Source organism: Juglans regia, chromosome 9 (genome assembly GCF_001411555.2).
Source record: "Juglans regia cultivar Chandler chromosome 9, Walnut 2.0, whole genome shotgun sequence".
Taxonomy (NCBI): Eukaryota; Viridiplantae; Streptophyta; class Magnoliopsida; order Fagales; family Juglandaceae; genus Juglans; species Juglans regia.
In genome coordinates this window covers 12,580,815-12,597,798 of record NC_049909.1, presented here as the reverse complement: position 1 = coordinate 12,597,798, position 16,984 = coordinate 12,580,815, and the positions used below count along the sequence as shown (strand labels likewise).

Genomic DNA, 16,984 nt, shown 5'->3' with positions numbered 1-16,984 from the left:
AGATGAGGTCGGAACGGGTTCTCTGCTCGCGGGGTCTGGGTCGGAACGGGTTCTCTGCTCGTGGGGTCTTGGTCCGAACGGGTTCTCTGCTCGCGAAGGGTATTCGCGAAGGAAGCGGGACGTTCGTTTCGGGTGCGGGGGGTGCGTTCTCTGCCCGTGCGTTCTCTGCCCCTTATTTTATTCATTTGCTTTTTACATTTTAATTGCCACGTCGAGCGGGATGGACGAACGAGACGTGAGTGTGGGATGAGTAGCAGCTCCCCTTTTATTTTCCAAAACGGTAACTCATTTGTGATGACTAACTGTTGTTTAAGTAGGAAAGAGTGTCGTGTCAAGTCATGTATATTCGATTATGAGCTATATCTTATAGCGGTCCGTTTGTTCCTTCCAAAATAACAGCAATTAAAGACCTACACTTAGCTCCTTCATTTCATATACCATATACCTGTACATACCTGATAATATGAAAATGAACAACACGTGAAATCCCTTCCTCCCTCTATAGTCTACCGAAACCTCCTCCTATCCGAAGCCTCACACATCCAACACTATGCCTCCAGCCTACGCTCGACGAGGCTCATCTCACCACATCCATCTCTAACAAAACCCAATCCTCCAACCTCCAGCCTCTGCTGCCATGTAGCCCACCCCCCACCCCGAACAACCCCCCCAACCCAGATCCCTCACCCCTCTCCTCTGTGCAAATTCCCAATAACTGACGGCTGCTTGTAGTAGTATCCTTTAGTAGAAAAGGGAACACATGCATCTCCAAGTCAACAGAAACAGCAGAGCATTAGCAAGTAACTAACAGAAAACAACAATCAATCATTCAGCTTTATTTTCTTGTAGATAGCCTTAACACGTTTCTGGTCCCCCCACCTCCGTCATGGCTGAAAACTAGAAAAATTGGCCTGGTTTCACATGTCTATCTTTTATCACAAAAGAATATAACAAACCTACCACAATCCATATGAGAATACTTCATATGGACCACAACTGAAACATTTCTAATGAATTTAACATGCAGACGGGGGCATCAGTACGAGGGGGAGAAAAAAGCATTTGAATCTTTTATCCATGCCATTTGAATCTTTTACACTAAGAAACAAAACATTTTTACAAAGAGGAGTGGTGGTTGCGTTGGACTGGGTGCCTAGACGACGAACTGGGTGGCTGAACATTGGACTGGTTGGGTCAGCGACGAACTGGTGGCTAGACATTGGACTGGTGGTGGCAACAAGAAATGGAACTGGTAGTGGTCGTTTGATGGTGGCGGCAACGAATGGTCGAACTGTTAGTGGTTGCTGGTGGCGGCAATACACTTTCGCTGGAGGCAGTGAGGCACGAGTGAAGGGCTCCTATTCTCAGATAGGTGTAATCAGATGAAAAATAATCTACTTTGTATTTTATGAAATCCGATACATGTCTCATTCTAATTGAGGGTTGTTAAACCCATAAGAACAGCTGGTTGTTTCGAAGAGGAACTGTTCGATTATATGGTCAATCTAAATACGACCTGTTAAGTTAAATATGTCAGACCTTCAAAATCTAACACAACTCATTATATAACAAATCATGTTTGTGTCTTGTCAAGTCATGAATATTTGATTATATGAGTCAATCTAAACATGACTCATTAAGTTAAATGAATTAGGCATTGAAATCCTAACATGACTCATTTAAATAACGGGTAGTGTCACTCATTTTGACTCGTTTAATAATTAATTTGAAATTGATCAACACAACATTACTCATTTCAATTCATTTCATGTTAACTAGCCTCAATATATAAAAAGACAATAAAATTATCTACTAATAAAAAATATCAATATTTTTCAGATTTAAACCTATAATAAATTACAAACTCAACAATAACAAATATGAGGATATGTTCAGAATTATAATCTCAACAATAAAAATATAAGCATATAGAGAAATATCAATATTACAACTTAACAATAATAAAATTATAATTTTGAAATAAAATTTAAACGAGTTATTGTGGGATGATTTTGTGTTAATCATGTGATTGTGAGTTGACTCGTTATTAATTTGTTTATTAATCATGTTTTAACGGATTAATCTATTTCGATCTAAACTCATTTATATAAAATCAAAATTCGCTAATTTCGTATCAGATTCATATTGAATTCACATGTCGTATTATATATTGCCATCAGGAAAAAAAATGGTGTCATGTCATCTGCCTGAATACCATCGAGTCAACAATTTTATCCCCACTAGCGTGATACTTTAACCCCAAGAGAGTTGTTTTCTTTAAAATGAACAAAAAACAAACAATGTGCAAGAAAATAGAACTCTGAATTTGGTTGGCTGATTTTACAAGCAGATACTCGAAAATTATAGCTGCTAAAACTAGTCTGGTAGTCTTGAACGGTATCTTCCGCCGGTCCTTCTATCGGTACCGATAGTTTGGACCGATTACTGCAAATTGATTTCTTTTTTTTTTACATATATTTTTTTTAAATACACAATTTTATTAATAATTATTTTCTTAACTTTAAATAAAATAAAACAAAATAAAAAAACATGAATCGATCCATTTGGGAGGCCAATTTATCGGTCCCCCAAAGCATTTTCCTTCTTCCACTGTAAATGAAGAATTTCTAATAAATTTACTGGGTATCAAGCTCTTTAAAATAAGAGTTTTATTACTGATCATCTTTATATATTACAAACTATATTTGATTTATTTTTTAATTTTATTCTACTACATATTTAATAAGTGAGAGAAAAAATATGGTGTGTAAATATGATAAATAGAATTTTTCTTAAAATAAAATTTCATAGATTTGAAAATTCTTATAAAAATAAGTGCTATCTGGGTGAAACAGTTGCATTTTGCATCTTTCTTCAAATAAACATTAAATTTGAAGATTTCTTTAGTAGGTGAATGACTTTATGATTCCAATTTTTTTTAAAATATTATATTCTCAAACCACTGTAGATAATATAATTAATAAATTATTTATATGATATAATTTGATTTGAAAGAAAAATTTTAAATTTTACAAATCAAATTTCATTATTTTTAATGATATAAATGTATGCTCTACATATTGAATTGAGAATAAAATAACTTTATATATATATATATATGTATATTCTTTGTTTCAAGAAAAATTTTACGTTTGGATATTGAACTGAGTTGAGTTGAATTGAGTTAAGATGATAAAATATTGTTAGAATATTATTATTTATTTTTATTATTATTTTGAGATTTAAAAAAGTTAAATTATTTATTATATTTTATATTAAAATTTAAAAAATTTATATTAATAAATTGAAATGAGTTTAGCTTCCAAACGAACGGTAAACTACTCAAAATTTTTCTAGAATGTAAATGACATAAGCATTTTTTATGAGTTTTTATGGTTAATTGATTAACAAAGAAAATATGTGTAATATTGACGTTGGAGATAGTTAAGCCAATTTTTATTTATTTATTTATTGTTGACAAGACAATCATATCGATGATGTTACGTTGATTGTGTTATGCGAGTGCTATACATGGAGTTTTACTTAATAGGACTTGGGATAAATTCCCTTCTACCCAATCATTTTATTCCAACAAAATATAAAGTCTCCAATTGCCAATTTTGGTCTTTACGAGAATAGAATCAGCAAGATGGAATCCAACTTGAGATAAGAATCCAAATGTATCCTATTATTTTTTGCCATTTTCCCAAGCTGTCTAAGGGCTTGCTTGGCTCTTCTCAAGTGTTATAAAATATTTTATTTTCAAACATCACTCAAATATAAAATATTTTTTAATTTCAAATTTTTAATTTTTTCATCTAATCATTATTTATGGAATGAGCTTAACCCTCTCCCAAGGGCCAATTGGATATTATCGTGGGCTTGGGCCATGACATGGTCTAGTAAGCTAGTGAATATAAGGCCTAACTCTATATAAGTCTCATCTAAATAGAGCTAGATCACTAACTGCCGAGATTTTGAGATGAAAGAGTGATCGATTCGTTTGGAGATAAGATAAGCCTCAATATCTATAAGATTTGAATTTCAAATAACAGGCAGGGCGGTTATTGAATATTATCCGAAAAAGTCACAAAGCTGTATTTATAGCATTCGGGTACATGATTATGATATGATCTAAATTTTTGACCGGAGAAATCATATTATTATTGGCTGACTTAGGCATCGGAGGTGTCCCGTCGAACCCTCAGGCCTCTTTACTCTTTGGTTGTAGGTGATCACGTGTAAAAAGGCTTGAAACACGTCTTCAACAATCTAATTATTATAACTTTTTTAAACTTTCAAACAAAACGTAAAAAATAAAACTACTTTTTCAAATTTCAAAACAAAAATAATATTAAAAAATTATAAATTTATAAAATTTTATTAAAAAGTTCATCTCTCATTTTCCAAAACCAAATAAAATATTTTTAACTCAAATCATTTCACTCCTATTCACATATATATTGAGATATTCTAAGGCCCCATTTGGATACGCAATTGGTTTCATTTTATCTTATATCATCTCATTTCAACATTTAAACACTACTAAAACACAAACATTTTTCAGTTTATCTTTCATATTTTTTCATTTTGGGCAGGTTTGGTAATCAAAACAAAATATAAAATTTTCATCTCATCTCATCTTATCTTATCATTACACATTTTTTCAAATCTACATACAAAATATAATAAACAATTCAATTTTTTCAAATCCCAATACACCTTTTTCAAATCCTAAAACAATAATAATATTAAAACATAATATTTTAAACTTTAAAATAAAACATAAAATTCTCATCTCACTCTCTAAACCTACCCTTAATCATTATAATTTTTTTAAAGTTTCATATAAAACATAAAGGGACCTACTAAGGCTATCAAAAGTGGCTCTCGAGGATTCTTACCATAAGTGCAAAATGTACTTTTTTATTTTGTTTTGTTTTTTAAGCATTTTTAAATCTATTTAAACATAAAAAAATACAAACTCATTTAAACATACTTCCTTAACAATTAAATAAAAAATAAAAATAAAATGGGAATCGGTAGCTTGGGATGCATCCTCAATGGATGCAGTATTTTTCAAATATAAAAATAATTTGATTTTTTTAAATCTTAAAATTAAAATAATATTAAAAAATTATTTACTAATAATATTTTAACTTTATAATATTTTTATTCAATTTTTTATCTCTCATTTTTTAAAATTCGATAAAAATTTTAACTCAAATTATTTGACTACTCTTTTATCCACAAACCATCTCATTATTATTAATAGATTTCTCACTTAGATATCCAAACCGACCGAGAAATAAATCTCACTCACCAATTTTGGTACGAGACAATTTCTTCTCCCCTTACTAAAAAAATAAAAAATAAAAAAAGAGAGGAAAAAACAAACAAGGGAAAAAAAAAATAAAAACGGCGTCGCTTTAGGGGCTTCGGAGTTAGGATAAGCACCGTGGGGCATCACACATCGTCATCAGTTATCACCAACCGAACTCTGTGACACGAAAAGCAGTAAATTTCCAGTTATCAAGAAGAGCAATCAAAAAGGGCAAAGAAAAATCAATGGCGTTTCGTCTGTGTCAAAACCTTCGTCACCCGCTTGTCCCTCCGCTTAAATTTTCCATGAAAGCCACTCGAACTAGCAAGCTGTGTGTTCAGAACTGTATGCTGGACCCGAAAGAGTCACGCAAGGTTTCTGCTCCTGAATCCTCTTTTTGAATGCTTTCTATGGCCATCTTTTACTGGGCATATTATCTATGCAATGCTTGTTCAGTTATTTTAATTATGAATGCATTTAGCCAAGGATTACCATTTTGCTGTATATCTCTTTATATAACGTTCCCAATTGACTCATTTGCTGGCAGAGAAAGACGTAGGAATAAAAATTATGTTCGAATTCTAAATCCTGAATTATGAATTTTTTTTTAGTTTCCAGAAACCAAAATGTAATAAACTTACAAAGATTAAACTTTTTTTCTCTCTTTCGGTTTTGTTTTGTTTTGTTTTGTTTTAAAGCTTTTGCAGCAACAAAATGGATAAAAGGGTTTTAGTTGCTGAAAAAATGTCCCAAAAGTGAAGTACGAGCTTAAATCTGAAGGGTAGTAATAACAATCATTCAGGCTTTCAACTAAACTTATTTGAACTTAAAATTGAGGATAGTAATAATAAGAACTTAAAATTGAGGATAGTAATAATAAGAACACAACCATTTGGCTTGGTTCATATGAGGTTCAAAATATCAGCCGTAGCTCAGAAATATACACACGCATATATAATATGTAAGCAATACCAAAAGCATAGATTTTTTAGTGGGCGTTCATGCTGACTGAGACAACAACTGAAGGGTAGGACCAAATGGAGCCCAAAACTGGTTAACTGGGATTATTGTTATGGCTTTTTGCTGATATTGCATTGTGTTCGACTGTTTCTGCACTTTGTAAATGAAGTTGAATTTTTATCATAGGCTATGGCATCTAAATATGCAGCTAGTTTTGGAGGTTAAAGAGAAGCTTCAAAAAGAATACCACAGTCTTCCCGTCGGCAACAATGGAAGAGATGATGAAGATATGATCCTATGGTTTCTGAAGGACCGGAAGTTTTCTGTTGAAGATGCTGTTGCAAAATTGACTAAAGCCATTGTATCCTTAACATTCTTGCCAAATTATTAATTTTAAAATGTATAAATATATGTTTGTGGGCATAGACATTTGCAAATGGAGACTGAAATAATTGCATAGGCATTCAAGGAGACAGTTTCTTTAAAAACAAAAAATGGGTTTTAATTTCTTTGGTTTTTCAAGCTCTGTCTATGATTTTTTCACCTCTTAAAAGCCATTGAAAAACATCCTCAGTTGTTGCTTAAGGAAAAATGAATGGTTCCTTATAAAGATGTGAATTTTTCATTGGAGGATTTGTTTGATTCAAAGAATGAAAAACCATATTAAAGTTATGCCCTTTTCACCTTTCCTTTCTACCCGTTTAAGAAATGGCGTCAAGAATTCAAGGTGTCGGAATTGTCTGAAGAGTCGGTGAAAAATGTGGCTCAAACTGGAAAGGCCTATGTGCATGATTTTCTCGATGTCAATGACAGACCTGTGCTCATAGTGGAGGCTTCCAAGCATTTTCCCGCAGTAAGTTTAAAACTTAAGTATCACTCCTTTATTGCAAATATTGGGTTTTACAAGAAAAACTGCTGAATTTGCTTTTATATTAAGAAATTGAATTCAGTCATTTGCCACAATCCAAGTTCTTGTGAATTTTATTGAGGTCTAATGAGGTAGACTTTCTATGAACTCAAAAAGAGGCCCAATATTTTGCAATTCTATTGGAGTGTCTGTATATATGATTCCATAAGCATTCTATATTTGATTTGCTACAAGAACAGAAGTCATTAACAATACAATTGACCTCTGGGATGGATACTTTAATAATATGTATCTTCCATAGAGGTGTCTCCCCCGTTCATAATTTAGATAATGCCACTTAAACCTCTTTCCCGTAAATTATCTTCAATTTATTGCAAATTATGGTGACTAAAACTTAGGATGACCATAAATGTGACTGTGTGATGAATAATTCGCTAGTTTTCTCTTCATATATGGTATTCTGAAGTCTAAAGAAATATTGCTTGAATTATAAACTCCTATAATAAAATGTTTTCGACCATGCATTTGGTTTTAAGGCATAAATTTGAGTTTCTAACCGAAAGCATAAAACAATTTGCTTATAGATGCAGGATCCTGCAGAGGATGAGAAACTGTGTGTGTTTATGATTGAGAAGGCATTGCATAAGCTGCCGACTGGAAAAGAAGACATACTTGGAATATTTGATCTACGGGGCTTTGGTACAGATAATGCAGATCTTAAGTTTTTAACGTTTATGGTAACTTTTACACACCAGCTGCTGATTATGTTCTAGAGGGTTGATTTGAGCTTAAATACATGAGTTGTTTCTCTTGCCTCTGTAGCTGGCATTATGTCGTCAAATGAACTAAACTCCAGGGTCAAACATATGAAAATAGAAAAGTATCAATTTCAGCCGATGAGTTATTTTATATTGATTCTAAATGCCATTTATGAAGAAGAGCAGAGATGGTGTCTCTATTTAGTTCTTCCAAAGTTCTTAGTTTGGTGGTTTCTCTCATGTTCTGTAATAGTCGTAGTACTCATGCCCACCAGCACTGCTCGATGCTGTTACTGTTGGTGGCAAATAGATGTTTGATCAGTTTCAATGTCCAAATCAAAAGGAAACCATTACATCCATTTTTTGTATTGCTTTCAAACCTGAAATCCCCTCACCCTCTATTAAATTTTGTCAATACACTACAGAAATAGAATATTTATATATCTGAAATATGTGTTTCTGTAGTGGCATAATTACTTGAAAGTAGTATTATGAACATTCTCGGTTGATTTAATCCTCTTCTTTTGTTGACAGTTTGATGTATGTTACTATTATTATCCAAAGCGATTGGGACAAGTCCTCTTTGTGGAAGCACCATTTGTGTTTAAGCCAATTTGGCAGCTTGCCAGGCCATTGATGAAATCATATGCTTCTCTGGTATGGAATAATCATGCTACTAGTGCATTTGTTTTTTCCAAGGGCAGTTAGGCATATTTTCTTCATCTAAGTTAATACCGAAAGGGAACTCTTATGCTTCATTATACAGTCGGATACTACCTTCACCAACTTTGATTTAATTCTTGAAAGACTACCATCAGATTGCCATTTTGGCTGTGGGTTTAGAACCTCGTCAATTTTTTTCCGCCTCGGTACTTATGCCTGTTTATGTATTGTGATGATATTTCAATTTTCTTTTTGAAGGTGAGGTTTTGCTCTGTGGAGACTGTCAGGAAGGAATATTTTACAGAAAGGACAGTGCCGTCTAGCTTTAGAGGCTGAAATCGCTTATCAAAATAGAAATGTTTACATGCACCTCTCGTGGCTTGTTGGGTATAAGAATCTGCATTCAATTACACAATTCGTTCTTTTCTTTGTAGCATTTGCTGTGCAATATTTCTCCATGGATGAAGTGGAAGATGACATGTAAGAAGGCCTAACAGCATTGAATTAATAAAAATCCTTTTAACCAGCATTGATCTTGCCAAAGCAGTTAGCAGAGGGCGATTCGATTAAGATCGAGCGATTTTTGTGTCAGCATTGGCAGGAAAGAAAAGTCCAGCAAGTTCTGCAGGGGGTGAATTTGAAAAGGATCACAGAATTTTTTATTTGAAAAAGGGTCCAAAATTTTTTTCATGTGGTGATTCTTATTTTCCAAACCTGCATACTTTCCACTTGGTAGCAAAGAATGGCCTCACTTCTATCATATTCAGTCGATGCATAAAGTTATTGCAATTTCTCAATTGGGGTAGCTAGTTAGAACCCTTTTTTTTTAATCAAGCTTCACACACACACGTTAATCATGTACAAGATACAAGAGTCTAAAGGGTAGAAGGCTCCAACAATCATCTCAAACTAGCTAATACAACACGAAAAAGAAAAAGAAAAAAGAGGGGGGGGGGAATCCTACCCATTTTCCATTAGGGTAAGTTACTTGAAGCTAGGGGTGTAAATTTAAACCGGGAAACCGGAAAACCGGTCCGAACCGGACCGGTTGGTCCGGTTTTGAACCGGTCCGGTTCGGAACCGGTTCCTATTTTATGAAAACCGGCCGGTTCCGGTCCGGTTCCGGTTCCGTAGTTTTTGGGACCGAACCGGACCGGTTGGAAAAAAAATATATAAAAATTAATTTATATATTATACAAAATATTTATATATATAATATATAATTATATGTTAAATATTTATATATAATATATATAATTATATATCATATATGAAAAAATTTTATATTATAATTTATAAATAATAACATAAAATGTTAATCTTAAATATGAACATTTGTAATTTATTTGATCATATGTTATTAATATAATTATATATAAGATAATGTTGTTATAATTTATAAAATAAAAGTTTAATCTTAAAGATAAAAATTTAATTGATCATATGCTTTAAGCATAATATATATATTAAATTTTTAATAATATTTTATAATAAGAATTAACACTTTATTATATGTTTTTTACATTTAAAAAAAACCGGAAAACCGGACCGGACCGGACCGGAAACCGGTAAAACCGGAAGTACCGGTTTAGGAGGGTAATCGGGGCGTAATCGGTTTTGAAAAATACAAAACCGGTATATACCGGTTCGGTCCTAGATTTTGTCCAAAACCGGACCGGACCGGACCGGTTACACCCCTACTTGAAGCGGCTTTTTTGCAATTTGAAAAATAGACTGCGACTAAAAGACGCAGTAGTTGTTGTGCTGGACTTTGATGGTCCAGTTTTGTTAAAAGAAACACCCACTTTTTTTTTTCATGATCTTTGGTTAGGATAAGCAGTAACATAAGAAAATAGTATCCGGTAGATGGTCTGATACCCCGGTGGAGAGCTGTCAGTGGCTTTGAAAGCTCGTGGAGATCACACACCACTGTTGGTGAGATAATGTGTGTTGGATCTTATAGATCTAAGGCCATTGATCTCATCTTCGTCGAGCATGGCTGCAGAATGCGTATTGTGACACAATGGCTTGGAGGGAGGTTCTTGATAAAACAACTGTGTATTTAACTATTAAATTGAGTAAATCCTCATTTGTTTTCGCAGATGAGTTGAGATGAAAGTTAAAAGTTGAATAAAATATTGTTAGAATATATATTTTTTAATATTATTTTTATTTTGAGATTTAAAAAAATTAAATTGTTTATTTTATTTTGTGTGAAAATTTAAAAAAATTATAATAATTAAAAGATATGAGATGTAATGAGTTGAAATAAATTATAAAAACAAACTAATCATTAATATCCAATATAGAATATTATGAGTGAAGTTAAATTTCTCAATCCATTATTTTTCGAACATTGTGCCATTTATCAAAGAGTTCGACTCAACGACAAATTAATTGGCCAGTAGAAATAAAATCTGCTCTTTCCGGACACCATTTTAATAACTGCAAATACCCATTTTCTTGTTTCGTTCCAAGATTTTGAAAAAATTTAAAAACTTTTTTGATTTTGCTGCAAACTCAAATTCTGATTTATGATCTAAATAAGGAATTTAAATTTAAAGATCGAAATCCAAATCATAATATATCACCGAAATTAATGTTAGAGGAAATATCATAAGACTGGCATATTTACACACTAATTTGTAAATAGCGGATTTTTTTTATATTATTATCTATTAAGTAAAAACAGTCAAGAACTAGAAAATGTAAGCTAAAAACTTGTCCAAGTAAGAAATTAATGTCGGAGAAAAATATTATAATACAGGCGTGTTTACACATTAATTTGTAAGGTTCGGATTCTTTATTAATAATAAAAAATTGTGAATAATGTTGGAATGAAATAGTTTAAAACTCTGAAAGAGGTTCGGATAAATTCATGCTATCTGCATAGTCTGAATTTTGGATTAGTATGCAGTAATATTTTACTGCACCATCCTATTTCTTTAATTCATAAATTAAATAAGAAAAATTAGGGGAAAAGTAAATAAAATAAAAAACTGAACTTTAATCCAAGGAGTAGGTCGTGTATGAATATCACTCCAAATTAGGGCTATGCATGAATATCACTCCAAAGTAGGGTTATGCAAAACCTCAGGTGGCTTCAACTGTGTCTGATGTCTGCTCTGCCTCGGACTTCGATGGAGTCGGAGTAGTAAAAATTTAGAGTTAGAGTTGAAGTGACTCCGAAATTTAATGTCGGCCACTCTGACCAATATATATATATATATATATATATATATGTATTAAATTAGATGTAAAATGAAACTAAGTTAATTAAACGACGTCGTTCCATTTCAAGTGGAACGACGTTGTATTGTGCATATCGGGGGTCCAAAATGCAGGACTCTTGTTTTTCCCCTCACTCTTTTACGATGCTTTTCTCTCCTCTCTGTTTCTCTTTGCCTGTCAGTCGTAACGCACCTTCTTGCTGTTGAAGTGACGCCGTTGTGAGCCTACTCCCACTATAGGCTACTTCCCGTCAGTCGTCGCGACAACATAAGTATATTTTGGCCTCCTAATTTCATTTGTTTTGTTGTTTAATGTGTGGATTTTTCGATTTACAGTTCCAAAATTTTGGAGACTTTTTTTATTATTGTTGCCGTGACTTCACTATAAATTTAATTTAATTTAATTATCCAATTATTTTATTGTTTGAGGGCTATCTAATTTTGTTGCTCTATTATGAAATTTCAATTTTTAGAATTTTTCTCTGAATTGGGGGTTATGAATTGGGGGATTTCATTACTATTGAGTTCATTTTGTTGTTTGAGAGCTGCCTGATTTTGTATTAGTATTTTGAAATTTCGATTTTTAGCCTTTGAATTGAGGGATTTTGATTTTCAGCCTTTGAATTAAGGGATTTCGGTTTTCAGCCTAGGTGGAGATTTTTTGAAATGGTATTTTGATTTCCTGTTGAAAACGCCATTTCAGAGACTTGACTTGACTATTGTTCGACCTTGGCTAGAGCGAACTTCAAACGTATTGTTTACTCAATGTGCGTTTGACACTGAATTTATGCAGATTAGGTTTTCTGATGCCTCACTATATAAACAAAATGTTGTATTTGTGAAGGTTGCAGCCGGACTTTGAGAGAGACACGGGAGATGATTTTCTAAAGAAGAAAATAGAGAGAAACAAGTTTTGTCTTTCCACAATGAATATGCATGATTAATATTTTTTTTTAAATCTATGAGAGTTCTAGTATTTTTTTTTTCTTTTTAAAACCACACACATATGGTTTAAGACATTTTTTTTTTTTTCTTTTCAAAACAATTTTTTTGTTAATAAAAGAAGAATCCCAATAGATTGTTTTGAAAAAAGTGATTTGGTTGGATTCTATAAAATGATCTTAATGTGTTTCCAATGTCTAGATTTTGTAAAATGATGTGTTTCCAAAGTCTATAATTTTTATAGACTTATCTGTGAACTCCAAAATAATTACAGATGATTGAGATAGATGCCCCATTTGATGGAGTCTGGACTGTCCGATATATCATTAACTTTCATGTGAGGTACTTTACTCGTAGTATATTTAATTTGGTTAAGTAGTGTAATGTCCAACTTTTTTTTAATTTCTAAAACAATGCAGGACAATTGGAATTGGAGACAAATGATGCTAATAATTATTTAATGTAAATTGTAGCTTTTTGTTTTATTTTGATATATTATTACAATGTAAATTAGTTGAGGACTTTGTGAAGTTGGTTAAGGTTGTCTGTGATTGTGGTGGACTAGTGGTTGTTTGGTGGTGGTTGAAGCGTGACAAGTTGTGAATTTGTGATTGTGGAGATTGTTTGGTTGTGATTGTGGTGGTGGTTTGGTGGTTCCTTGCAATTTTAATTTGTATTTTGTTCGTGATTGTGCATTTTTTTTCTTTTTCTTTTGTAATATATGTAATTTATTCATTGTATCTATATTTTTTTAAGAAAAATATTATTCTTATCATTTATTTTTACCGCTAGTTTTACCACTGAGTTTTTTATTTTATTTTTTATTATTATTTTTTACTTAATGATTAAGTAAGTATTTTTAAATAATATTGTAAATTTTTTTATTTTTTTAAAAATATTTAAATGTGTTAAACAAATACATATAAAAAAATATATAAAAAAAAATTCAAAACTACTGGCGGGAGTCCAGCGGTTGGAATAGCACCGCCATTTTTTTAATTACTTTTACAGTATTTTTAAAAATGGAAAATCCACCGGGCTGTTGTGAAATTTTGGGCCACTGGGCTGTATTTTTGGGAAGCGACTGGGCTGTATTTTTCGGCCCGAATCCGTACGGAGTTATGAGCTGCGATCGCCAGCTCCCAAATCCAATAGAGTCGGACCTCCGGAGGTCGGCGGTGTGCTCTCCGACTCCGGAGTCGGTGCCCACCCTACTTTACATCGAACTCTTCATTTCAGTTCTCTCTCTCTCTCTCCCCCCCCCTTTCGTTGTTCTGCTTCTTCGAACTGAAACTCCAGTCGCTTTCAACTCTCTCAGATCTCTTTCTGAGCCATCGTGGCGATCTTCACAAACTAGCGAGGTTCCGATCGCGTATGCATTCCGCTCTCCTCAAAGGACTGTAATAATTTCTCGGATTTCCTCTCTCTCTAGGGTTTCTTCGAATCCCCTGGAGCCTTCTTCGTCTCAGGCAAGTCGAATTACCGCCCAGTGTTTTGTTCTAGTTTCTCATTCTTGATGCTCTTTTTATGGCCCGCCTGTTGTTCTGACTCCTGGGAAATCTAAGGAGTGGAAAAGTATAAAACGTGAGCAAAAAGCTAAGGACTGAACACGATGGTCTTTGCGAGTTTTTTTTTTGGGGTCTGTCTTCCCCTTTGCTTTCTCTGAAACTGAACAGAGCATTTCGGGTTTGGAAAACACTATTTCCACAGAAAAAACTTACCGAAATTTTTTACCGAAACTTTTTATTATTTTTTTTATTGTATTTTTTTTACTTAATCATTAAGTAAGTGTTTTTAAATGAATATATGATTTTTTTTTTATTTTTAAAAAATATTTAAATGGTTTAAAAAAATAGTGAAAGAAAAGATAAAAAAGATTTTGTGTGTTCGGTAAAGAATTTCTGTAGAAATTCTCTGTGGATGTAGCAACGTCCTTTCGGGTTTTGTTATATGCAACGTGGGATTTTTTTTTCATGCCGTATTCAGGATTTTTTTTTTTTTTTTAAATTTTGTCGTTTAATTTTTGAATACTTTTACGTATTAAATATTGCATAATCAATTTTTAAAAAAATGAGATTTATTATTAAAAAATTATTCTTATTTTTTTTCAACTAAATCTCCATATTTTATTTATTTATTTTTTAAACGATTAGGCAATGGTCACATAACTATCGATTGTAAATATATTTTCTCTTAATCTTTATTGTCGTTTGTTATGTTTGACATGATTTATGTCTGCATGGGAATTGAAGGTTTTGTATGTATGGTTGGTAGGTTTGTTTCTTTGGAAGGATTGATTTTCTGAGCTGGATATGAATCATTGTTTTAAAGATGTTTTGTTATGTGAGTGGCAGTGTATGAGTCAATTTCTCTCACATTGTCACAATTCTTTTGTAATTGGAAGGATGGAAATGGTGATCAATGCTGTAAATGCTTTCGAGTAAATGTCTTTTGAATATCTTATTGAGCTCGGGAGCATTGCCTTTTCTCCCTGCTTTATTTTGATGCTTTCAAGTTTTATGCATACTATGGAATGTGACTTTCGAACTAGTAATTGTGATGGAGAAATGTTACTTATCGTTTCCATACTACACACCAATATCTAATAAATCATTGCCCTTCTAATTAAACATATATATTGATATATAAATATGTCTGTTTAAATAGAATATAAAAAATAATAAAGTACATATTAATGTGTGATGTAGAGAATAATAAATAGAATTTCTCAATTGCGAAAAAAGGTGGCGAGAGTTTGTAATAAAATACTCACGCACATGTGTGCACGTGTGGGGAGGGATAGAGAGAAAGAGGGATGACATGGTTTCCAATAAAGAATTATATAGTGAAGAAAAAGAAATGATATTTGTAATTTTAGGGTGTGCAAGTCTCGTACATTTCTTTTTTTAAGAAAAAGATAAATCTAAGATTTATATAATTTTTTTTTTATTGATGAATTTTAATTTTTTTTAAAGAGAATGCGTTAAACTTGCACACCCTAAGAAGGGATACAGTCCTCAATATAGAGTCAATATCCTAGTAATTGCTTCGTCTTTTCCAAAAGTCATATTCATTACTGCACCATCTTATGATGATCAATCTGTTTTTCTCCTTTCCCAGGCTGAATCAAATTGCTTGAATGATTTTGCGACGGCAGGTGGACTATGACAATTGACGAAGAGAATGTTGAGCGGAGAGAGAAGGTATAATATATGTCTTTGCTTCCTTATTACACACATTAACCCGTGTGTGGCTATATCATGCGTCGGTTCTCTGTCTTCTTGCCACTCGGGCGAATTAAAGAAGTTTGAAGATCGCGAATGGTCAATGGATGAACTTAGAATTTTTATTTTCAACCCATCGATTGATTGCTATAGATGTTAAATGGTTTGAATATCCATGACTTTCTTGTATCAGCTATTAACATGCCTAAGTGTTGCTCTTAGGGGTGTAATCGGTCCGGTTTTAAATAAAATTTAGGACCGAACTGGTATATATTGATTTTGTATTTTTGAAAATCGATTACACATCGGTTACCCACTTACCCTCATAAACTGGTACCTCCACTTTTACCCGTTCCGATCCGGTTCAGTCCAGTTTTTCGGTTTTAATAAAATGTAAATTTTTCATAAAAAAATCTATTTATAAAAATAGAAAACTGCTATAAAAAAATATGTTTTATTAAAAATTTGTTATTATTTACAAAAACCTGCTTTATAAAAAAAAATTATTATGTAAAAAAGATCTGCTACAAAAAACTGTTATAAAATGTTATTAATATATATTTTATGTTTAAAGCATATGATCAAATAAATTTTCATGTTTAAGATTAAAATTTTATGTTATAAATTTATTAAATTATAATAACATTATCTTATATATAATTATAATCTATATTATTATATATTATATATATAAATTTTATATAATATTAAAAAAATTAATTTAAAATATATAAAATAGTGAACCGGTCTAGTCCGGTCCTAAAAAGTATAAAACCGGAACTGGACCGGTACTGGCCAGTTTTGAAATTAAAGAAACCGGTTCCGATTCGGGCTAGTCCGGTTCGATTTTTCGGTTAAAATTTACACCCCTAGTTGCTCTTGTATATGTCTTGTGTACATGGGCTAAGCGTATCATTCTTATCAATAAAATTCCTTTACTAATGAAAATGAGAGCCCCCTCTCATTTAGATGAGTAAAACATGTTGGTGGATTACAGCTTCTCAGTGGCTTGTACA

General features: G+C 32.4%; 1 protein-coding gene across 2 annotated transcripts; it reads left to right on the top strand.

Annotated features, from left to right (window-relative positions):
* The first annotated feature begins 5,466 nt into the window (after nt 1–5,466).
* LOC108982338 (CRAL-TRIO domain-containing protein C3H8.02-like) lies at nt 5,467–9,098 on the top strand. 2 transcript variants are annotated; one of them, XM_018953678.2, is made up of 6 exons: nt 5,467–5,697; nt 6,492–6,644; nt 6,990–7,136; nt 7,736–7,888; nt 8,444–8,566; nt 8,831–9,098. In XM_018953678.2, the coding sequence occupies exons 1-6, from the start codon at nt 5,569–5,571 to the stop codon at nt 8,906–8,908; spliced, it is 783 nt and encodes a 260-aa protein (XP_018809223.2). In that variant the 5' UTR covers nt 5,467–5,568; the 3' UTR covers nt 8,909–9,098. The 2 variants fall into 2 exon arrangements, with proteins under 2 accessions (XP_018809223.2, XP_018809225.2); XM_018953680.2 differs by having other exon boundaries at nt 6,470–6,644.
* Nucleotides 9,099–16,984: the final 7,886 nt, after the last annotated feature.